The following is a 24914-nucleotide window of genomic DNA, read 5'->3' on the forward strand; positions in this document are numbered from 1 at the left end:
AATAAGGCTGTAACGTAACAAAATGTGGAAAAAGTGAAGGAGTCTGAATACTTTCCAAATGCACTGTACATACTATTGTCTTAGTGTGGTGCAGGACTATTTTCAAAGAACACCCTTTTACAAGTTTCATGCTGCACAATTATAAACCGGTTTCATAATGCCCAATTAACTTTCATGTGAACAATTCACAAAATAATGAATTAGTTTTTATATAAAACATTTTAATTTTGAAAGGATGACAAGAGCAGGAGTTTTTCAATACAAGTCAAATAGCACTCCCACAGAAATGAATGGCTTAATGCAAAAGAGTGGACCACCGTGAACTCAAAGTATGACTGCATATCAACCCATGTGGGAAATCAAACCCGTGCTCTCTGGTGAGGTCAGAGACCACTAGAATCCTCATGAAAAGTCTAGTTCTTTTTAAAATGTGACTTTTTCAAAGCCAGAATTTACTGCAAGGTCAAACACCTTTATTACATAACAAAAGGGAAAAACAAACATTTTACAGAGCAAACACCATTACAGCACCAATCAATGCCCGCTGACAGAAGAGAAAAGTGACAGCTTTAATCTGTGTATTTGCTTTTGTTTACAGTCCGATTCATGCACATCAGAGGAGAGACTCCCTGGCTGTACATGAAATCCTAAATTCCAAAAGTTGAATATTTTGTATGTTGTAGAATGAGAGACTTAGAAGCTTGTACAATGCAAGCTTCATAATTAAACGATTTCCCTCTGATCCTATCTTGAAAATTGAGGGGTCAAACAAAGATAATTCTACAGTTTGGATATAAGCAATAACACATTTTGGGTCAAAGACAGGGGAAAAAATTATATTAATTGGGAGATCGGGTGTGACAATTAAAGCGCTTGATAAAAAACATCCTTCAATTGATGACCAAACCTGTAAAAACAAAACAAAAACTAAAGAATAAACAATTTGTACATTCTAAAGCTGAACCAGGTTAACGACAAATCAAAATCAAAAAGAGAATGGAAGATTTGGAGAGGAAGGAGGAGGGGTGTGACCGGGCTTCTCAGGACAGTGGCGGGGACAGCTTTCCAGCTTTCCTCATGGAACGCAGTGCCTTCTCTCTCAGGTGCTTCTCTAGGTCGTCGAGACGCTCTTCTACTTCACTGTCTGATTCCTTAAAGAAAGGTAGCATTAATTATATCATATTTCAGTTACGTTGCAAGGTAGGTGGTATCATGCTGCAGCATGCTTCATCATAGTATTTGAATAAATAAATACATCAGCTGACGACATGCAATAAATGACAGCGGTGCACCATTTAACTTCTACAACCATGTCTAATTTGTTTATTTTGAATGAAATAGATGTGATGCTTACATGCTGGGCGGTAAACCTTATTTTAGTATATACACTGGTATTGATGGACTGACCGGTTTGGATTTTTACTTTACCTTTCTATAAAATTGTATATTAATGTTTGGTTTGTTAAAAGTAATAACCAAAGATTAAACTGGTGAAAACAATAAAAATTATGGCAATCGTCAATTTTTACTGCCAGTAAGAGACTAACAGCTGAGAACGACCAACTTGCTAGCAAGAGCTTCGAGTGCAGTCAGACTTTTTTTCCGTGAATGCTTGCTCCGCGAACCGCTTCTTCTCATGCATTTTTAGTCTAGTCTCCCTCACTCCTCTGTATGTGCACATTCCCACTAACTCACACACCCCCTCCCTACTGCCACTCACAACAGAGCCCACCTCTGACAAGCAGTTCCAAATCAATCTTTTGGTGTGGTCCAACAGAATCAGTTATATGGACATAAAAAAAAAAAATACATTGTATTACTGTAATAAATACATTAATCTTTCTAATGATACCCTGTTTATGTATCAACTCCCCAAACTATGCACAGGGAAGACACTACTAATAACGGGAGTATTACATTTACATTTTAGTCATTTAGCAGACGCTCTTATCCAGCGCGACTTACAGTTAGTGAATACATTTTTTTTATTTTTATACTGGCCCCCCGTGGGAATCGAACCCACAACCCTGGCGTTGCAAACGCCATGCTCGATCAACTGAGCTACATCCCTGCCGGCCATTCCCTCCCCTACCCTGGACGACGCTGGGCCAATTGTGCGCCACCCATGAGTCTCCCGGTCGCGGCCGGCTGCGACAGAGCCTGGATTCGAACCACTGCGCCACTCAGGAGTACGATGAACATTGATACTGGAAGATTGTTCAGTTTGTCAGCGCGTGGCATGAAGGTACCGCTAGCAGCATTTTAGCCACAGTGTTATGTGCTAGCTGTTTAGTCCATTTGAAATCAGCATAAAAAGCATTTATGTAAGGATTTGGCAACTCGTTCTCATTCTGTGAAATAAGCATATTCTTATCCAGCTAGGACACTTGATTTCAACATCTGAACAACGTGAGCAGGTTAGCATGCTGTTCAAACAGGTGGAGATGGACAGGAAAGTGTTTAACAGTTCAACTGTTCTACCTTGTTAGCTAGCTAATAGATCCAAGTTGGCTAGAATTTAAATACACTGCTCAAAAAAATAAAGGGAACACTTAAACAACACATCCTAGATCTGAATGAATAAAATAATCTTATTAAATACTTTTTTCTTTACATAGTTGAATGTGCTGACAACAAAATCACAACATTTATCAATGGAAATCAAATTTATCAACGCATGGAGGTCTGGATTTGGAGTCACCCTCACAATTAAAGTGGAAAACCACACTACAGGCTGATCCAACTTTGATGTAATGTCCTTAAAACAAATCAAAAATTAGGCTCAGTAGTGTGTGTGGCCTCCACATGCCTGTATGACCTCCCTACAACGCCTGGGCATGCTCCTGATGAGGTGGCGGATGGTCTCCTGAGGGATCTCCTCCCAGACCTGGACTAAAGCATCCGCCAACTCCTGGACAGTCTGTGGTGCAACGTGGCGTTGGTGGATGGAGCAAGACATGATGTCCCAGATGTGCTCAATTGGATTCAGGTCTGGGGAACGGGCGGGCCAGTCCATAACATCAATGCCTTCCTCTTGCAGGAACTGCTGACACTCCAGCCACATGAGGTCTAGCATTGTCTTGCATTAGGAGGAACCCAGGGCCAACCGTACCAGCATATGGTCTCACAAGGGGTCTGAGGATCTCATCTCGGTACCTAATGGCAGTCAGGCTACCTCTGGCGAGCACATGGAGGGCTGTGCGGCCCCCCAAAGAAATGCCACCCCACACCATGACTGACCCACCGCCAAACCGGTCATGCTGGAGGATCTTGCAGGCAGCAGAACGTTCTCCACGGCGTCTCCAGACTCTGTCACGTGCTCAGTGTGAACCTGCTTTCATCTGTGAAGAGCACAGGGCGCCAGTGGCGAATTTGCCAATCTTGGTGTTCTCTGGCAAATGCCAAACGTCCTGCACGGTGTTGGGCTGTAAGCACAACCCCCACCTGTGGACGTTGGGCCCTCATACCACCCTCATGGAGTCTGTTTCTGACCGTTTGAGCAGACACATGCACATTTGTGGCCTGCTGGAGGTCATTTTGCAGGGCTCTGGCAGTGCTCCTCCTGCTCCTCCTTGCACAAAGGCGGAGGTAGCGGTCTTGCTGCTGGGTTGTTGCCCTCCTACGGCCTCCTCCACATCTCCTGATGTACTGGCCTGTCTCCTGGTAGCGCCTCCATGCTCTGGACACTACACTGACAGACACAGCAAACCTTCTTGCCACAGCTCGCATTGATGTGCCATCCTGGATGAGCTGCACTACCTGAGCCACTTGTGTGGGTTGTAGACTCCGTCTCATGCTACCACTAGAGTGAAAGCACCCCCAGCATTCAAAAGTGACCAAAACATCAGCCAGGAAGCATAGGAACTGAGAAGTGGTCTGTGGTCACCACCTGCAGAACCACTTCTTTATTGGGGGTGTCTTGCTAATTGCCTATAATTTCCACCTGTTGTCTATTCCATTTGCACAACAGCATGTGAAATGTATTGTCAATCAGTGTTGCTTCCTAAGTGGACAGTTTGATTTCACAGAAGTGTGATTGACTTGGAGTTACATTGTGTTGTTTAAGTGTTCCCTTTATTTTTTTGAGCAGTGTATAAAGATTAGCTGGCTTCTCACCAACACATGGGCTTGTGCTTGAGAGATCGTTTGAGACCTGTGTTAATTTTCTGTAATGCACTCACCTGCTACAAGAGCTTGGTCATTATTAGTGGATGTGAAATGTGCATTGTTCTGGCTAAATAAGTAACACAAGGGGCAGAAAGAAAGACTTGACAGCCAGATCAGTGAATACTGCAAAATGGCAGGTTCAACTATTTTGATAAAATCATTTATTAGTGGGTCCTATGGTTGTGGAAGGCTGATATTTAGCCCAGGTATAAATTTCACAAACCCTGATTATCGCTGACTGTTTGAAATGTAGTGTATTGACCTTTAAATTGCACAACAAAGCTTATTTTCAGAAAACATCTAGATATAAGTTAGAAAAAGAATGTAGATTTTATTTTTAGGCCTTATCGCGCCACCCTAATTGAAGTTTGAACAGTATCAAATCAAACTTTATTTGTCAAATGAGCCGAATGCCATGAAATGCTTACTTACAAGCCCTTAACCAGCAATGCAGTTCAAAAAATGTAAAGAAAGAGTTAAGAAAATATTTACCAAATAAACTAAAAAGTTAAAAATAATTAAAAACAATAACGAGGCTATATAAAGAGGGTACCGGTACCGAGTCAATGTGCAGGGGTACAGGTTAGTCGAGGTAATTTGTAGGGGTAAAGTGACTGCATAGATAGACAGCGGGTAGCAGTGGCGTAAAAAACAAATGGAGGGGGGGGGGGGAGCATTTGATTAATTGTTCAACAGTCTTATGGCTTGGGGGGGGGTAGAAGCTGTTAAGGAGCCTTTTGGTCCTAGACTTGACGCTCCGGTACCGCTTACCGTGCGGTAGCAGAGAGAACAGTCTATGACTTGGGTGACTGGAGTCTGACACATTTTTGGGCTTTCCTCTGACACCGCCTAGTATATAGGTCCTGGATGGCAGGAAGCTCTTTTCAGTCTCCTTAGGGGGAAAAGGTGTTGTCTTGCCATCTTTTCGACTGTCTTGGTGATGTGGAGTTTGTTAGTGATGTGGACACCAAGGAACTTGAAACTCTCGACCCGCTCCACTACACCCCTGTCAAGGTTAATGGGGGCCTGTTCGGCCAGCCTTTTCCTGTGGTCCACGACCAGCTCCTTTATCTTGCTCACATTGGAGGAAGAGGTTGTGGTCCTGAAACCACACTGCCAGGTCTCTGACGACCTCCCTATAGGCTGTCTCCTCGTTGTCTGTGATCAGGCCTACCACTCGTGTCGTCAGCAAACTTGATGGTGTTGGCCATGCAGTCGTGGGTGAACAGGGAGTACAGGAGGGGACTAAGCACACACCCCTGAGGGGCCCCAGTGTTGAGGATCAACGTGGCAGACGTATTGTTGCCTACCCTTACCACTTGGGGGCGGCCCGTCAGGAAGTCCAGGATCCAGTTGCAGAGGGAGGTGTTCAGTCCCAGGGTCCTTAGCTTAGTGATGAGCTTTGTGGGCACTATGGTTTTGAACGCTGAGCTGTAGTCAATGAACAGCATTCTCACATAAGTGTTCCTTTTGTCCAGGTGGGAAAGGGCAATGTGGAGTGCGATTGAGATTGCATCATCTGTGGATCTGTTGGGGCAGTATGCAAAAAGTGGGTCTAGGGTTTCTGGGATAATGGTGTTGATGTGAGCCATGACCAGCCTTTCAAAGCACTTCATGGCTACCAACGTGAGTGCCATGGGGCGGTAATCATTTAGGCAGGTTACCTTCGCTTCCTTGGGCACAGGGACTATGGTGGTCTGCTTGAAACATGTAGGTATTACAGACTGTCAGGGAGAGGCTGAAAATGGCCCCGCGGCTTTGTGAATGTTAAACTGTTTAAAGGTCTTGCTCACACCGGCTACCGAGAGAGCGTTATCACACAGTCGTCCGGAACAGCTTGTGCTCTCATGCATGCTTCAGTGTTGCTTGCCTCGAAGCGAGCATAAAAAGGCATTTAGCTCGTCTGGGAAGCTCGCGGCTGGGTTTCCCTTTGTAGTCTGTAATAGTTTTCAAGCCCTGCCACATCCGACGAGCCGGTAGAGTAGGATTCAATCTTAGTCCTGTATTAATGCTTTGCCTGTTTGATGGTTCGTCAGAGGGTGTAGCGGGATTTCTTATAAATGTCCAGATTAGTGTCCCGCTCCTTGAAAGCGGCAGCTCTAGCCTTTAGCTCGATGTGGATGTTGCCTGTAATCAATGGCTTCTGGCTGGGATATGTACGTACGGTCACTGTGGGGACGACATCGTCGATGCACTTAATGATGAAGCCGATGACTGAGGTGGTATAATCCTCAATGCCATTAGATGAATCCCGGAACATATTCCAGTCTGTGCTAGCAAAACAGTCCTGTAGCATAGCATCCTGACCATTTCCATATTGAGCGAGTCACTGGTACTTCCTGTTTTGAATCAGGAGGATAGAATTATGGTTAGATTTGCCAAATGGAGGTTTGTATGAGTCTCTGTGTGTGGAGTAAAGGTGGTCTAGTTTTTTTTCCTCTGGTTGCACGTGACATGCTGGTAGAAATTAGGTAAAACTAATATAAGTTTGCTTGCATTAAAGTCCCCGACCACTAGGAGCGTCGCTTCTGGATGACCATTTTCTTGTTTGCTTATGGCCTTATACAGCTTGTTGAGTGCAGTCTTAGTGCCAGCATCGGTTTGTGGTGGTAAATAGACGGCTACGAATAATATAGATGAGAACTCTCTTGGTAGATAGTGTGGTCTACAGCTTATCATGAGGTACTCAATACCTTGAGACTTCTTTAATATTAGACATCGCGCACCAGCTGTTATTGACAAATAGACACGCCCCTCGTCTTACCAGACGTAGCTTCTCTGTCCTGCCGATGCATGGAAAATCCCACCAGCTCTATATTATCCGTGTCATCGTTCAGCCACGACTCAGTGAAACATAAGTTTTACAGTCATTAATGTCCCGTTGGTAGGATATTCTTGATCGTAGATCATCCATTTTGTTTTCTAATGATTGCACGTTGGCCAATAGAACGGATGGTAGTGGAGGTTTACTCACTCGCCTACGAATTCCCAGAAGGCAGCCCGACCTCCGCCCCCCTTTTCTTCTCGCAAATGACGGGTATTTGGGCCGTTCCCGAGAAAGCAGTATATCCTTCGCGTCAGACTCGTTAAAGAAAGAATCTTCATCCAGTGCGAGTTGAGTAATCGCTGTTCTGATGTCCAGAAGTTATTTTCGGTCATAAGAGACGGTTGCAGCAACATTATGTACACAATAAGTTTAAAAATAAGTTACAAACAACGCAAAAAAATTAATAAAAAAATAGCACAGTTGGTTAGGAGCCTGTAAAACAGCAGCCATCACCTCCGGCACCATTATATCAAACAATCAGAATGGAGAAAGCCCCATTAAAACCACTTATAATTTATTAGTTGCCGCCCTAGTGTCATTATTATTGAAAAACTAAATAGTCTTAAATTAGAAAAAATTGTGATATGATATTTTGTCCTCATTGCCCAGTCCTACTTAGATGCTAGTGGAGCTGATACGTGAAGCAGGCTAAACCCCCTCAGTAAATCAGAAGAGTAGACTTCACCTTTTTGGGGTCGGAATCCGCATCCCCCTCCATCCCCAGGTTCTCCTGGCCATCCCCAGCAGCCGCCGGCACACCACTCTTCTCCTTCTTGTGTTTCTTGTGCTTCTTGTGTTTCTTCTCCTTCTTGTGTTTCTTCTCCTTCTTCTTCTTCTTGTTTTTCTTTCCTCCAGCCTCAGTGTCTGAATTCTGAGATGGAGAGGACAAAGCAGAGTGACTATAAGTGACTAAGTATTTCATTAGCAACCCTCATTTAGTCAGTTGGGCCAAGAAGAGGGCATGATGATGCACTTCATTGGTTAAACTATTTTACAGTCGACCACCAAGTGAAGTCATGGTACTAGTGCCCAGAAACATGAGAATGCTTCCCCAACTAGCCACTTAGTTGAGTCAAACATTTATCTCACGTCGTACTATTAACAGACAGCAGCTATAAACTCACCTTGTTTGGAGAAGGGCTGCCAGAGCCATTGCTGGCCTTTTTGGCCAGGGTGGCTGATGGCGACCCACTGGCCGAGCGGCCTGGTGAGGGGAAGCCCGAGGCTGGGGCCGGCTGCTTCAGGGCTCCTGGTTTAGGGGAACCAGACGGTGACCTTGACGACACTCTCCTCATAGGCTGGGGGCTCTGAGAGGCTCTGATAGGGACAGACAAAATAAAAATGTGTGATATCTGGAACATACATCTAAAAATAGCGGTGTGACTTGTCAATGTGCAGCACACGCTTTGGCTTCAATAAGGCCAATTAGAAGCTGCTTACCTCTGGTTCTTGCGGGGCTCTGGTGTCCGGGACACCCTGCGGATTGCCCTGTTGCCGTGTGAGGGGGACGCCTGGCGCCTCTGGCCAGGTGGAGAGGTGCCGGAGGTATCAAAGCACCCCTGAGGACTAGCGGACCCCCGCATGGCTCGCCCACGGTTGGCAGGGGAGGGGGAGAGGCGCTTACTGTGAGCAGCAGGGGGGGATCGAGTGTCCCGGCCCGGCCGGTTGGATGGGAGCATGGGGCTCCTCCTGTGTCGGAGGGGAGAGGTGGGGAGGGGAGGCGTGCGTCTCTTTTGGGGAGGGGGACTCCTGCGCTTCGGGGACCTGGAGGGACGGCGCTTGGGCATCGGGGATAGGCGTTTGGGAGGGGGAGACCCCGATAGCCTTCTCTTCTGAGGGCCCAGGGGAGTGGGGCTGTAGCGCCGCTGGATGGGGGGAGAGAACCGTCTGGGTGAGGGGGAGCGTCTGCGAGGAGGTGGAGAGGGAGACCTGGGGAAACAGAGGAGGACATATGAGCAGAGTTATTCTTTGATTCTCAGGTGTGGTGCACAATTTTGAAACAATGCTCAGTACTGAGGAAATCAAAGAAAAAAAAGTAGCAAAAGGTTTTTACCTGCGTCTAGGAGGAGAGGGAGATCTGCGACGTCGTGGGGGAGATCTGCGTCCTCCAGGGGAGGGGGAACGTCTTTTTCTGTAGCGGGAAAACAAACATTTAAATGAGGAATGCTTGATGTGGGCAAAACGTCTAAACTTGAATCATGACAGTAAGAGAGAAAGGGATAGGAGTAACCGTCTATAGCTGACCTGGGGGAGCTGTCCCTGTGTCGTCTCCTGGGGGAGGAGGGGGAGCGACTGCGCCGCCTCCTGACATCCCCGTTCCTCGCTGCTGGTCCCCCGGCCGGCCTCTTGGACCCATCGTCCTCTGATGAGGATGATGATCCAGTATCTGTTACCAATCGAAAAGTAGACAGCACATGTCATTTCCCAGTAGCAACATAAGGTGGCTGTTTAAAAGGAGAAACACCTAGATGTGGTTTTGGGCACAGCTTCAAGACCCACGAGACCAGGGTGCAACACGAGACTGACTGGGCTAGCAAAAAAGATGGGGTGAGGGACAAATAAAAACGCTTATAACCTGAAGATGTCTCCCGATTCTGCCTGCGATACTGACGTCGCTGCTGCACAGGATCTGCGGTAGCCCCCTCTGAAACGCAAAGCAGTTAGTCTCTATTCGGTGATAGGGAAAACAGCTAAACACAAACACACAACAATTCACCCACACCCATGGTGCATCACACCACACAGACAAACACTAAAAGGCAGACCCACCTGACTCCGATGCTTCAGAATGCCTGGGTTTTGGAACAGGAGACTGTGAATCATTCCTTGATGCTGGTTTCTTCTTTGAACCTGAAAATCAATAAGACGTTTTAGGGGCCCAAAGTCTTTCCAGCAAGATTCATTCACAAATACACTTGCTTGTATAACACCAATGGTTGAACTGATACAGGGATTTGAGATCATGAAAAATAAGTTTCCAGGTCACTGAGTTCAACAGGCAGAGTATCTTCTGGCTGTATAGACACAGCCATCCCTGGATGATTGTGTAGAGGAAAGGTATATGTGTATCACACACACAGATCATGTGACACAAGAAGTCACTGACGAGGTGAGGGAGTTCCACGTTTGAGATGGTGAGGAAGTTTGATAGGGATGATGGGGCAAGTTCATCACAGCCCTTCGCAAACTCTGATAGTACTTAATGTACATTAGGGCAGGGATGAGAGGGTGGCATGTAGCTATATATAGAATGGAGAGAATTAAGAAAAGCCAACATACCAGCTGATCTGGGTGGGGAGGCTGAGGACCGGCCCTTTCTGGCCCGAGGGGAGGCAGAGCGTCGGGCCTTCCCAGAGGGGCTGCCATTGGGGGCTCTTCTCCTGGAGGGGCTGAGGGAGGGATCAGCTGCGTGGCCGCGGGGCTGTTTCCTGGGAGGTGTGGTTGACGTTCTCTTCATGGCCTTCTGAGACGAGCGAGACGTGGAGGAGTTGCTCCCAGAGGATGATTGGGAGCGAGAGCGCCGCCTATGGGACAAACAGAGCACAATCAACCACAACGCAGGTTTACATGCTGTTTGGTAAGGTGGCTAGTTAATGACAGCTTCAGTGATAGACACTTCTGCACTCTGCTACACTTGCATGGCCCTCCACTCACCTGCGGACAGGGGAGCGACTGCGCCTGTGTCTGGGGCCTGGGGGGCCACGTCTGGGGGGGCTCCTACGACGAGGGGACATCCGTCTCCTGGGGCTCGGCCTCCGGCGTGGGGAGTAAGATCTGGAGCGTGATTTGGGTCGTCTACGGGAGCGGGAATGGGAGCGAGAGTGGTGGCGGGGCCTGTCCCTCCTGCTGTCCTTCTCCCTGGGCTTGGGCCTCTCCTCCTTTTTAGAAGCCTTATCTGGGGAGGGTTCTTTAACCTTCATCACCGAGTCAGGTACCACAACCACAGTGCCCGGCTTCAAGTCACTGGAAAATGAAAACATACCACAAATTTGATTAAATTATGTAGAAAATCTGGAATTACCAATCAGGAAAAATCACATTCCTGCATATTGCCAGATATAGTCGGTGCCCAAACCATCATCTTACCTGGTGGAGGAGGCCTCTTGAACGACTGGCTCAGGTACGGCGCTCTCAGAGGTGTCTGGCTCAGGCTGGGGCTCCTCAGTGCTCTGGGGTAGGGTAACACTGACCAGGGTGACGGCTGGGGCTGGTGGTGGAGGGGAGCTGCTGGGACTGGGCTTACGCCTCGGGGAGCGGGAGTGACTGCGCTTTCTCTCCCTCTTCACTGGAGACCGTCGCCGTGGAGACTGTGACCTTGACTTCCTCCTGTACGACAACAAACAATGTGATAAGAACCAATGCCATATGAACCATCTTTAAACATTTCGATTGAGGTTGACTGCAAGGGATTTTATTGAATGTGATTTCTCTCACCTTCTGGGGCTCTCCCTTTCTCTGTTCTCTTTGTTTTCCTTTTCCTTCTTCTCATCAATCTTCTTCAGAGAGGCGAGCTTCTCCTGCTCAATCTGCAACAAAGCAAAATCTTATTGGTGGCATACACATACAGTGGGGAGAACAAGTACTTGATACACTGCCAATTTTGCAGGTTTTCCTACTTACAAAGCATGTAGGTCTGTAATTTTTATCATAGGTACACTTCAACTGTGAGAGTCCAGAAAATCACATTGTATGATTTTTAAGTAATTAATTTGCATTTTATTGCATGACATAAGTATTTGATCACCTACCAACCAGTAAGAATTCCGGCTCTCACAGACCTGTTAGTTTTTCTTTAAGAAGCCCTCCTGTTCTCCACTCATTACCTGCATTAACTGCACCTGTTTGAACTCGTTACCTGTATAAAAGACACCTGTCCACACACTCAATCAAACAGACTCCAACCTCTCCACAATGGCCAAGACCAGAGAGCTGTGTAAGGACATCAGGGATAAAAGTGTAGACCTGCACAAGGCTGGGATGGGCTACAGGACAATAGACAAGCAGCTTGGTGAGAAGGCAACAACTGTTGGCGCAATTATTAGAAAATGGAAGAAGTTCAAGATGACGGTCAATCACCCTCGGTCTGGGGCACCATGCAAGATCTCACCTCGTGGGGCATCAATGATCATGAGGAAGGTGAGGGATCAGCCCAGAACTACACGGCAGGACCTGGTCAATGACCTGAAGAGAGCTGGGACCACAGTCTCAAAGAAAACCATTAGTAACACACTACGCCGTCATGGATTAAAATCCTGCAGCGCACGCAAGGTCCCCCTGCTCAAGCCAGCGTATGTCCAGGCCCGTCTGAAGTTTGCCAATGACCATCTGGATGATCCAGAGGAGGAATGGGAGAAGGTAATGTGGTCTGATGAGACAAAAATAGAGGTTTTTGGTCTAAACTCCACTCGCCGTGTTTGGAGGAAGAAGGATGCGTACAACCCCAAGAACACCATCCCAACCGTGAAGCATGGAGGTGGAAACATCATTCTTTGGGGATGCTTTTCTGCAAAGGGGACAGGACGACTGCACCGTATTGAGGGGAGGATGGATGGGGCCATGTATCACGAGATCTTGGCCAACAACCTCCTTCCCTCAGTAAGAGCATTGAAGATGGGTCGTGGCTGGGTCTTCCAGCATGACAACGACCCGAAACACACAGCCAGGGCAACTAAGGAGTGGCTCCATAAGAAGCATCTCAAGGTCCTGGAGTGGCCTAGCCAGTCTCCAGACCTGAACCCAATAGAAAATCTATTGTCCGTATTGCCCAGCGACAGCCCCGAAACCTGAAGGATCTGGAGAAGGTCTGTATGGAGGAGTGGGCCAAAATCCCTGCTGCAGTGTGTGCAAACCTGGTCAAGACCTACAGGAAACGTATGATCTCTGTAATTGCAAACAAAGGTTTCTGTACCAAATATTAAGTTCTGCTTTTCTGATGTATCAAATACTTATGTCATGCAATAAAATGCAAATTAATTACTTAAAAATCATACAATGTGATTTTCTGGATTTTTGTTTTAGATTCTGTCTCTCACAGTTGAAGTTTACCTATAATAAATATTACAGACCTCTACATGCTTTGTAAGTAGGAAAACCTGCAAAATCGGCAGTGTATCAAATACTTGTTCTCCCCACTATATTTAGCAGATGTTATTGCGGGTGTAGCGAAATGCTTGTGTTCCTAGCGCCAACAGTGCAGTAGTATCTAACAATTCACACAAATCTAAAAGTAAAATAATGGAATATTAGTACGAGCAATGTCGGAATGGCATTGACTAGAATACAGTATACACATATGAAATAAATGATGACATATGAAGTAAAACAGTATGTAAATATTATTAAAGTGACCAGTGTTCCACAGACAAGTACATGCGAGGCCAAAGTAGTAAAACACTGTACAAATACATGTGCCTGACAACAATGTGGTGATTGTGTCTGGTTGCTCACCTGTCTCTGTTTGATCTCCTCTTTCTTCTGCTCTAGGAAGGCGGAGGGGATACCGGCGATGTTGTCCTGAGCACTGAGCAGCAGAGGCCACAGGTCCCTCATAAACTCTCTGGCATTCTTCCCATTCAGGAAGCCGGTCAAGTTGATCTGCATCATCTTACTGTCCGGGTGCTGCAACACACACACCAAGGGGGAGAGAAAGACAACAGACCAATTTAACATGGAGGGAGAACTCGCAAGAGCGAGGGGGGGGGCGACTGCCTTCCCTTTGTTTCCTCACTAAGCTACACCTGCCTGCTAAATAACAGCCATCTTCATAACAAAAGACAATAGCTACAGTATATGACCCCTGGGCCCCAAAGCACACTGATTCATTGCAACCTAACAAACTTTTGTTGACTTGAGGCTGTGATTCCTTATCTCCACCCCATTAGTTATGTCATTGAAACCCGAAACTGAGAATAGCTGAGGGGAGACAAAAGTACTACATCATCCATGTAAAGGACCCCCACTGCATGCATCAAGGCTTACTTACCCTTCATAAAATATCCTCTAATAAAATCAATAAATATCCCACCCATCACCATTATTGTCATTAATCTTGATAAAAAATAACTAGTCTTCCTGTCCTGTTGTTCTCGGTCTCCCCACAGTCTATTCTTTGAGAGATTAACAGATATCCACAAAACAGAGTGCATCAAAACCCAACACTGCAAGTACAGTCCCGGTGTCTTCAGTGTGTCCCGCGGGATCAGTGGGTATGGAGTGCCCGAGTCTCCTGCAGAAAGAGACGCTCCCTTGGCTTGCTTCCGCCTCCCTACTGCTTGAGACTCAACCACCTTGAGTTTATTGTTATATCATTTATCTAAATTGCAAGAGACGAACAAGCAATAATGAGTGCACAAGACATTTGAAAGGGGTTTTATTTCAACATCTTAAGTCAAGAATGAAAGTTAGATACCCCTTTATCTCACTAATAATGATTAATAAGGCCTTTTATCATTACTGTGTTGTTACAGCATTTAGCTTAAAAAACCCAACCAAACATAATTGTACAGAAATTAAATAAATTGGTAAGACGTAGTTTAATGTATTTTTCCTCCCAGTATTAGGCTAAGTTCACTAAAACAGATAATACCTTTACGAGATTGCAGCAACAACTTAGTATGAATAAAAATCATCCTAGGGTTGCTGTGAGTCATGCACCATTCATAAAAAGAAGTTGTTAATGAACTATAAGGCTATCAATACAGTTAAACATTTCCTTTTTCTATATCCAAGGTTTCATCCAGTGTATTATATCAAATTTCCCCTTGAAGTCATGTTTTATAGGCCAAACGCTACTTATGTGGAAAAAACCTCAAGGCAAGTATAACGCACAAGTATAATTTTAACCATGCGATTGGACTTCCAAAATTGAGGGCAATTTCAAGGAGGGGCAATGAAATCTAACAAACTGGAGGGAAAACCTGGACAACAAGTGCACTGACGCAACTTATCATTTATGCAGAATAGGGTCCATGTGCATTGCAATATTCCAAAAAATCACTTTGTGGGCTTGGTAATAATCTTTAAAGCACTGTTTTTCCCACAGCCCAGAATGAAGATACTACAGGATGTCAGTCTCTACTCCAATAAAATGAGGATCAATAGCCTAACAATTTCATTGTATCCTCTCAACTTTAAATCACCCTCCAAAGACAGGATACAGAGGACATATAAAGCCAAACTAGTGGCGCAATTCAAAGGTATATGGAGAAAATGGCATGGCATTGTCCAAGTGTTTCTATCACTAGCATGTTGATGTTGATCCCTGACCATAACTCACCTCAAACCACACACTGCATCAGGGAGTTGGGCTCAGTGACACTTTGGGCTCAGCAGAGAGCTAATAAGGTGTTGGTGCTATACTTCTGATGCAAGGTATAACATCGATATTGGTTCAGGCCTTTTGAATCATAAATCACATCATCATTAGAAAACTGTGGCACAAAGGCACTTCGTCACATATCACAGCAACAACTTTGTGTTATTCAAAATATGTATTTTTCTTTACACTGGACACCGGTGGTAGCTCTTTCCCCATCTGCATTTATATTGCGTATTTTCTAAGCAATATACTTTGTTACATCAACCTATCTTTTCCTCATTAAGTAAAAACATCTGATGTATGTACAAGAACAGGGAGGAATTGGAGTCAATAGAATTACCTTTTCTTCCAGCTGGTTAAATATGAATTCTATGACGACATCATCCTCGAACCCCAGGATCTCCGTCACTCGCTGAGTGATCCAAGGTTTGATGACCTCCAGGTTCACCTTGGTCATATCCACCTAGGGGAGGAAGAATCAGGAAGAAGTTCAAAACAATTACCAACTCAAACCCATTACACACTTAAACCAAAATCAGGCAATACTGACGCTACAGCCAATACCATATATTTAGTTGTGGGGACATTGACACTGAGCATTCAATTAGAAGATGTGCTAAAAGCTGATGTGTTGATGTTGTTGTTTATCATACCTTCTTTTCCAGACATTCTGCAAATTTCAGTTGCTTTAGAAGTTTCTTCTGCTTGTTGCTGAAGCGATTGTCCTGTTCTGCACTTGTGCCCTGTATGAGACAAGTACAAAATGACAGTTTACATAACTACTAGCTATATTAACTATTTCAATGATAAATGTTTGTTCTTTATTCTGTGTACTTGTCCCTTTAGCAGAAACTAGCTACCTACGTCACGAGTCATACCATTGTAAAAAATAACGTTAGCTAGCTGCAACTTTCTAAACAAAACTTACTTGTATAGGTGTCAAACAAAGTATAAAATAAGTATCTAGCTAATCTAAACAGTTGTTATGGAGATAAACGTGGGTTTATGTCGCTAGCTTGCCAACTACACCGAACAAAAATATAAAAGCAACATGTAAAGTGTCGGTCCCATGTTTCATGAGCAGAATTTAAAAAATCCCTGAAATGGTCCATAAGCACAAAAAGCATATTTCGTTCAAATATTTGTTTACATCTGTTAGTGAGCATTTCTCCTTTGCCAAGATAATCCATCCACCTGACAGGTGGGGCATATCAAGATGCTGAGAAGTATTTCTGTCTGTAACGAAGCCTTTTAGTGTGGAAAAACTCATTCTGATTGGCTGCGCCTATGCCCTCCAAGGCCCACCAATGGCTGCACCCCTGCCCAGTCATGTGAAATCCATAGATAAGGGCCTAATTTATTTAAATTGACTGTTTTCCTTATATGAACTGTAACTCTGTAAAAATTTACAAATTGTTGCGTTTATATTTTTGTTCAGTCTAGGTGTGCAAATCTCGATGTGAGCTGAGGCCAGAGTAGACATGCCCCGCCTCGTCAGCCTAGAATTAGCCCAACCAATTTTGCAAACAACAAGTCTAATACTAGGTAACACATGTAGCTAGTTATCACCATAGCGTCATCAGTAATTAACATAATTTGAACTGGAAACACAACCTACGCAAAAATATAAATATCTCTAGCTAGGCTAACTAACAAGCCAGTTTAATGCAGCCGCCATCTTTACATTAGCTTCTCATTGCAGCGGAATGGCGCACGAGCTCGTCTGTCTACAATGCCACATATTTACAAACCAAAAGGAATGTACTATTCATTTGGAACACCATTCAACGATTTATAGTAAAATAGTAAATATCTTACGCGGAAGAATCCCGCGTCCATGTTATTAGCCGAGAAAGATGTAAAAGCTGGTGATAGTAGAGTCTGGCGAAAGACGTACTACCAAAACCCCAGGATACAATGCGCGACAGAGCTCCTCCTTCACAGCACGACGGAAGAAGGGAATGGGACGATGACGAGTTCAACTATTCTTTGCTGTCATAGTTTTACTTATATTTTTTTGAGCCACTGTTATCAACATACATCGACCTATAATATAAATATAATTAATTTGTTTGTGAATAGTATGTATATGTTGCAGCCTGATACCACAGATAGAACAATGAGCCAGATATTTCACCGAATGTATAAATGTGAGGCATCCGGTTGGCGTTCCACTCACTACCAAATATGGTAATGTGAGGAAGCCCATTGGCCGGCAGTGGGAGAACATCAATCAATCCAATTGTATTTATAAAGCCCTTTTTACATCAGCAGATGTCACAAAGTGCTATACAGAAACCCAGACTAAAACCCCAAACAGCAAGCATTGCAGATGTAGAAGCACGGTGGCTAGGAAAAACTCCCTAGAAAGGCAGAAACCTAGGAAGAAACCTAGAGAGGAACCAGGCTCTGAGGGGTGGCCAGTCCCCTTCTGGCTGTGCCGGGTGGAGATTATAACAGTACATGGCCATTAAGGCCAGATTTTTCTCCAAGATGTTCAAACGTTCATAGATGACCAGCAGGGTCAAATAATAATCACAGGGGTTGTAGAGGTTGCAACAGGTCAGTACATCAGGAGTAAATGTCACTTGGCTTTTCATAGCCGGGCATTTAGAGGTTGAAATAGCTGGTGCGGTAGAGAGAGAGAGAGAGAGATGAAAACAGCAGGTCTGGGACAAGGTAGCACGTCCGATGAACAGGTCAGGGTTCCATAGCCGCAGGCAGAAGAGTGGAAACTGGAGCAGCAGCACGACCAGGTGGACTGGGGACAGCAAGGAGTCATCAGGCCAGGTAGTCCTGAGGCATGGTCCTAGGGCTCAGGTCCTCTGGGATGGGAGGGAGAGAGGGAGAGAGAGAGAATTAGAGGGAGCATACTTAAATTCACACAGGACACTGGATAAGACAGAAGAATAACACCAGATATAACAGACTGACCCTAGCCCCCCGGCTCTGACAGGGGGGGTTGGGAGACACTGTGGCCCTGTCCGACGATACCCCCAGACAGGGCCAACAAGGCAGGATATAACCCCACCCACTTTGCCAAAGCACAGCCCCCACACCACCAGAGGGATCTCAACAGACCACCAACCACCTACCCTGAGACAGGGCCGAATATAGCCCACAAAGATCTCCTCCACTGCACGAGCCCGAGGGAGCGACAAACCGGACAGGAAGATCATGTCAGTGACTCAACCCACTCAAGTGATGCACCCCTCCTAGGGACGGCATGGAAAGCACCAGTAAGCCAGTGACCCAGCCCCCGTAATAGGGTCAGAGGCAGAGAATCCCAATGGAGAGACAGGAACCGGCCAGGCAGAGACAGCAAGGGCAGTGTGTCGCTTTCCATTCACTTTCCTGGGCCAGAGGTACTGAAGAGATGAGTCTTCAGTAAAGACTTAAAGGACGAGACCGAGTCTGCGTCTCTTACATGGATAGGCAGACCATTCCATAAAAATTGAGCTCTATAGGAGAAAGCCCTGCCTCCAGCTGTTTGCTTAGAAATTCTAGGGACAATATGTATCTTCTGCACAAACATGGATCGAGATGGATTTTGGCCAAATTCTGCTAATTTTCTCATCAATTAAACATTTGATCACCATACAGTTTTCTGTTTCCAAAACTAAAATATGTAACAAACAGAGTGGACTGGGTTTTGTAAACTTCACCCTTTGCCAAAGTTTTAAAAAATTGCATTGTTTAGAAGGAATGCAAGGGTGAATTGAGTTATTGCACACGCGCACTTCGCAGAGCAGGCGTTCCCTAACAGAAATGTGCAAATAAATGCTAAAACGTGCCAATATGATCTCACTAGCTCGTGCTTGGCTATGCCTACCCCCTTGCTTGTTCTTCCCACTATGATTAATTTGCTCCCATTGCAAACGACAGGCTCTGGTCTATCTTGAGTTAGTAATAAAAATATTTGCTGATACTGTAGGCAACTTTCTCTCAATGTTACATTGTAACAATCAACTGTAGGCCTATGTATCTTCTGCACAAATTATCTCTAGATTGCAGCCCAACATATTGCTAGATTTATGAAACCCTAATATGTATTTCAAAATGATTGAATGATATAGGCCTAGGTCTGTTCATCAACACACAGTAGGCCTACCGGTTAGCCTACTGCCATAATAAATCACCTAAAAGCAAATAACAAAACAACAGAATGAGGAAATTAAGAGATTTATTCAATTTCTGATCAAAGGTACACTGCAATTTTGTTCATTACTCACAAATATATTTCCAATTAGTTCTCAATTCAAAATAAGGCTTCAATTCTGAATTTATTTGGTACCCATTTGTACCCAAAATCACACTGCCTGTAAAGAAATATGGAGATGTTTAAAAATGTACTGAAGTTGTGTTGTAAAGGCAGGCCTTTTGTAAACATTGTGGATTTTATATTTCTTCTGATAGGTGACCCTATATCTCTCACTGCTCCTGTGTCATTTCACTGTGCCCTCTATAGTACCCTAATGCAGCAGGCCAAGAAGGAAATCACTCTGCCCTCTATAGTACCCTAATGCAGCAGGCCAGGAAGGAAATCACTCTGCCCTCTATACTACCCTAATGCAGCAGGCCAGAAGGGACATTTCCTATTAATACAACATTTGCTGATAACTTCTTTATTAAGGAAAAATCTACTTCCTACGACTGTGATATGTGGTTGTCTCACCTAGCTATCTTAAGATGAATGCCCTAACTGTAAGTCGCTCTGGATAAGCGTGTCTGCTAAATGATGTAAATGTAAATGTATATTAAATTAAACCCCTTGAGATACTGTAAACTGAAGGTAGGGTTATGACTAACTATATGTAAAATAATTTGCCTGAAGCCTATTTCCCCCAGAGGTTTAAGGCCTATGTTAAACCTGCTATGATTTTACAATTAAAACAACAGAAACTGAAGACATTGTTGACAGTATGGTTCCCTGAAAAGAGTAAAGCTGCTATTATGAGAGTGTGTGCTTGTTGCCTGTTGCTTGTGTGTGGTGTGTGTGTGTGTGTGTGTGTTTCTGTGGTGTCAGTGTCCACTGTTGTGGAAAGTTGAGTGGTTCTGGCTGAAGATGACAGGTTTGAAAATAGTCCCTTGTTTATTGGTGTAATATAATCCGAAGAGTCCTGGTTTGGAGATGATGCTAAGGAAAGAGGGTCTGTTGTGATAGGCAGACCCAGGCTGAAGCGGACTTAAGGGAATAGTGATTGGTAGGTCAGTCTCTGTGGGCGGGACCTGCTAGCTGACTGGCAGTCCGGCGTTGGTCCTCTTGTCACGGATGGAGCTCAGCATGTCTGAGACGAGCTCCTCAAGCCCATATGTGGACTTCCAGCCCCAATCTCTCCGTGCGTTGGAGTCATCAAACCTCTCCGGCCAGCTGTCCGCTGCACATCAGGGGACAATCATGCTCAAGAGTTTTTACACATCACAACTTAATAAGACCGAATGATGACATAATTCATGACTGGTGACCGTGTGAAAGACTGACATGCAAGGCTTACAATAGTACTAGAAAAATACAATGTATTTATTTATATCTACTTTAGACACTATGAAGGAGAAAACTTTCCATATACTTCTGCTATGGCTTATTTCAAATCACACATCTTGAGGTTCAATAACACTACACAGAACGTCAGACACACACCAATAGGCTGAACAATGAACATACCAATTGTCTGGCGGACAGAGTCAGGGTTATAGGTGACCTTGAGGTGGGGCAGGTGCTTGCGGATTTCCGTGGCCACTTCCTCAGGGGTGAAGCTCATGGCATCGATGTTGTATGTGCGCAGCGACAGCTGGCATTCCGGGGCCTGCATGAACTCCACAGTCGCACGGTGGCAGTCACCAACGTGCATCATCGGCAGACGTGTGTCAGCGCGTAAATAGCACTCGTGGTGACCCGTGCTGAGGGCATCGTGAAAAATCTGGACAGCATAGTCTATGGGAAAGGAGAGCAAAAATGTACACAAAATGTATTGGAACATATCCCTATAATGGTGGCATTAATACTTTAATAAATGATTAAATGATAAATATGGGTTACCTGTTGTTCCTCCCCCAGGGTGTGTGTTAGCTGAGATGACGCCAGGATAGCGTAGGCAGCGGAAGTCCAGTCCATACTTGTGATGAAGATACTAACAGAGAGAGTTTTAACACAATCAAAGGTACAGCAAATAACCATCAAAAGCATATTTCTGCAGCATACCTCTTAATCTCCCCTATCTTCTGTGTTAATTAATTTACTTTCTCTCTCTGAAAAAGATAAATGGCAAAACGCTCTCGCTTTTCTCTCTAGATTCCTCTGTCTATAAGAGAGGACCGGCAGGTTGTGTGTGTGCGTGCATGCGTGCAGGAGTGTGCATTTGACAGCGATGTGGTTCCATTAGGACTGCATTTATGACTGTTTGTGTGTGCATGTATGTATGTTTGTATGTGTGAACATAACAGATCACACCTCCCCCATCAGTTCGCCGTGCACTTTGGACACCCCATAAATGGTGCGAGGCCTCTGGACACACAGGTCAGGTGCAGGGTCACGGGGAGAAGAAGGGCCAAAGGCTCCGATGGTGCTGGGGACAAAGAGACGTAAACAGCTCTCCAGAGCCAGGTCCAGCACATTATGAAGACCTAGAAAGTACAGCAAAGAGAGAATCTTTAGACAAAAACATACAAAACATACAAAAAAGGGTGGAGCCCTGGATACTGTGGTAGCTTTTGTGTGTGATCCTGGAGCTGACCTGTGATATTGATCTTGCGTGCCAGGGCCACATTGGCCTCTCCCACAACACTGAGTAGAGCGCTGTAATGCACCAGCCAGGTGATGCGGTTATTCACCACCAACTCTCTGAGGTTCTTATAGTCCAACACATCAGCATACACAAACGGGCCTGAGGGAGAAGAGAAGAGAGAGACAAAGAGTTCGATAATACTTTTTGAGCATTAAATAGCATTAGCTGACGCACACCCAAAACATTTTGTAGAGGTGCTCACTAACAGAGAGTAAACTGTATAAAAAGAAAGAAAGTTGTACACTCTATATTTTCTCCCAAAAATGTAATGGGTAAACCAAATCAACATTTCAGGTTTACCCATTAAATTGTTGGGAGTATATATAGAGTGTGCAACTTTCTTTCTTTTTAAGACTTTGTGAGCAGAAATGCTTGGGAAACCTAATGTAGGGGTCATGTTTTTTTAATGCAGAAAATAAGAGGATTTGATAAGCGCACTATGGAGATTTTATGGACATAGAGATTAAGAGATAATTTTTGATCAGTTCAACAAAGAAAACGTACCACTTCTGCACACTTCTGGTGGAGGCTTCTTGATATCCGATAGGATGACGTTTTCTGTTCCGTACTGTTTCCTACACATTGATATTCAATTAATATATTCAATTTCAGTTCATTCCTGAATTGACTGAATGCAACTGGAGTGGACCCCAGAAGCCAAACTATCTATTTGTAGATGTTAAATGAGAATTCTACAATCTGGGGAAGATTCAGGCTATCAACATCTCTTACCCTTTTAAGAAAAGACTGCTCTTTAGTTTTTTTCTCACCTCAGGATTTCCGCAAGTCCAACACCTAACTGTCCAAGTCCACCTTTCCATGAAGATAAAAATAATAATACAATGTGGAATTAATATGAATTTATAAAACAACACATCATCTCAATTGTTCATTTTGTATTTGTTGAAAGGTCTCAAAATAGAGAATATACGGGTGAAAATGTGATTCTTGTGTACAATATCAGAAAAAAATGGTCTGGATGTTTTTTCATATTCTGCTCCAACCAGGCTGTGACCTTTTTTTGTTTTCACCAAAGCTTTATGTAGCCTACAGACAAAAACTGGCCTCAAGCTATTATTCTGCCAGTGGGCACTCGCTGGGGCCTTTTTGTCCCTAGCACAGTCTGCTCACAGCCTATTGTAGTGTGGGAAAATAGGATTGCCACTTACTGAACAGTGAAAACAACTCTAAATGACAAAAACGTGATTGACAACATGCCAATGCTGTTGTTAAAACATTTAAACAGATTTTAATATTTTCATAAACAAATCAAATCAAATGTATTTATAAAGCCCTTTTTACATCAGCAGATGTCACAAAGTGCTTATACAGAAACCCAGCCTAAAACCCCAAACAGCAAGCAATGCAGATGTAGAAGCACGGTGGCTAGGAAAAACTCCCTAGAAAGGCAGGAACCTAAAAAGAAACCTAGAGAGGAACCAGGCTCTGAGGGGTGGCCAGTCCTCTTCTGGCTGTGCCAGGTGGAGATGATAAAAACATATATAAATCGCATATAGCCTATGGTCAATAAAGAGTTATTTGCTATTTGAGATATAAACAAAAATACAATAAAAAAAAATTGTTTCAACCTGTGATGAGAATTCGTGGGTTCTCGGCAGGAGGTAGGTCAATGGAATCCTGACTGTTCCACCGGCTGATCTGTCGGGGCGACCAACTAAAGCCCCGGAATGGCAAACTACGCGGCCGGCTGCGACAGCCATGGCACAACAAGCCGAATAGAGCTGCAGCGGAGGGCACACAGACCCGCATACCCGATAGCATGTCGAGCTGCTGCCCCTGAGGAAAAAGTTCGATAAAAGACAAGAGGCTATATTATCTATTTCATCCGTCAAATCAATCTTGCTCAGTAGGAAACTACACCACTTAGGTCATAGACACTATTCATTCTACGGATTTATGAAAAAAATGGCCATTTGAACAGTGCAATTAAAAACCGTTAGAATGTTTATGTCAGTTGACCATGTTAGGCTAAGGCCTATAGGTTAGTTATGTAACATTGTTGTTTACTTTAAAACATTAACTTTATAGTGTTCGTATTGACTGAAACACCACGCGTTATGTATCTGAAGAATGAATAGAAAATAAAATGTTACCTGTGTGCTGACAAAAACCTGGATTCTGTCTCTGTTGATCGTGCCAACCACTTGTTGACCAAACTGAAGCTTTACAGATCGCACAAGCGCATCCCACACTAGGCTAATAAACTAATTGATGTTAATTGCGATGATAAAACGTTGTTCCTGGTATTTAACTCTTAGAATTAAAAGATTAGGCTACCCTCCGATTGGTCACTGAATAAGCGCACGGACCATTCATTGGGTAACTAAACGGCTGAAGAAAGTCATGCTGGGATACGTGGTTTTCCTCGTTGTGATGTAAGAACGCGAGAAGTCGTGATTCAATTGTAAATTACTACAATATCCAGCCTGCAACACTATAGGACCTGCATGTGGGCAAACATGCTGACCAACTGCTCACAGGGGATTTGTATTGTTGAAATGTTGAATGTTGAACAGGGCTGGAGTGTGGAGGCTTACGTCAGAGTCAGAGAGGGGATTTAAAAAAGTGACAAAAAGCATAATGCTACTAGCAGGCAATGGGGTGGGGGGTAGGCTAAGGTTAAAAGCACATCACATTAGTCCTAGGGTTCTTGGGGTGGATCATCACAATACAAATGGTGGCAAGAAATATGATATGAAATCATTAGAATTCCTCTTAATAAAATGTTTGCATATTGAGTACCTTGACATGTTTCAAATTATTCTAAAAACTGCAAAAATTTGAAGTGTTTGTATGT

General features: G+C 44.4%; 2 protein-coding genes across 6 annotated transcripts; both read right to left on the bottom strand.

Annotated features, from left to right (window-relative positions):
• Nucleotides 1-200: 200 nt before the first annotated feature.
• Nucleotides 201-17239, bottom strand: srrm1 (serine/arginine repetitive matrix 1). Of its 4 annotated transcripts, none has more exons than XM_041847500.2 (16): nucleotides 17130-17239; nucleotides 15965-16054; nucleotides 15652-15774; nucleotides 13442-13612; nucleotides 11429-11520; nucleotides 11081-11320; nucleotides 10649-10957; nucleotides 10274-10518; nucleotides 9764-9844; nucleotides 9570-9638; nucleotides 9239-9380; nucleotides 9048-9125; nucleotides 8435-8923; nucleotides 8119-8311; nucleotides 7680-7865; nucleotides 201-1151 (listed from the first exon to the last, which is right to left on the bottom strand). In XM_041847500.2, the coding sequence occupies exons 1-16, from the start codon at nucleotides 17148-17150 to the stop codon at nucleotides 1041-1043; spliced, it is 2640 nt and encodes an 879-aa protein (XP_041703434.2). In that variant the 5' UTR covers nucleotides 17151-17239; the 3' UTR covers nucleotides 201-1040. The 4 variants fall into 4 exon arrangements, with proteins under 4 accessions (XP_041703434.2, XP_041703437.2, XP_041703436.2 ...); XM_041847501.2 differs by having other exon boundaries at nucleotides 1070-1144; XM_041847503.2 differs by lacking the exons at nucleotides 15652-15774; nucleotides 15965-16054; nucleotides 17130-17239 and adding an exon at nucleotides 15270-15637.
• Nucleotides 17240-19486: 2247 nt separating this feature from the next.
• On the bottom strand, nucleotides 19487-24830 carry LOC121539186 (L-threonine 3-dehydrogenase, mitochondrial). 2 transcript variants are annotated; one of them, XM_041847498.2, is made up of 9 exons: nucleotides 24211-24830; nucleotides 23686-23893; nucleotides 22867-22909; nucleotides 22601-22671; nucleotides 22046-22195; nucleotides 21763-21935; nucleotides 21352-21442; nucleotides 20977-21246; nucleotides 19487-20689 (listed from the first exon to the last, which is right to left on the bottom strand). In XM_041847498.2, exons 2-9 carry the CDS (start codon nucleotides 23876-23878, stop codon nucleotides 20544-20546), a joined length of 1137 nt encoding a protein of 378 aa, XP_041703432.1. In that variant the 5' UTR covers nucleotides 23879-23893; nucleotides 24211-24830; the 3' UTR covers nucleotides 19487-20543. The 2 variants fall into 2 exon arrangements, with proteins under 2 accessions (XP_041703432.1, XP_041703433.1); XM_041847499.2 differs by having other exon boundaries at nucleotides 23686-24830.
• Nucleotides 24831-24914: the final 84 nt, after the last annotated feature.

This window comes from Coregonus clupeaformis, chromosome 25 (genome assembly GCF_020615455.1).
Source record: "Coregonus clupeaformis isolate EN_2021a chromosome 25, ASM2061545v1, whole genome shotgun sequence".
Classification (NCBI taxonomy): domain Eukaryota; kingdom Metazoa; phylum Chordata; class Actinopteri; order Salmoniformes; family Salmonidae; genus Coregonus; species Coregonus clupeaformis.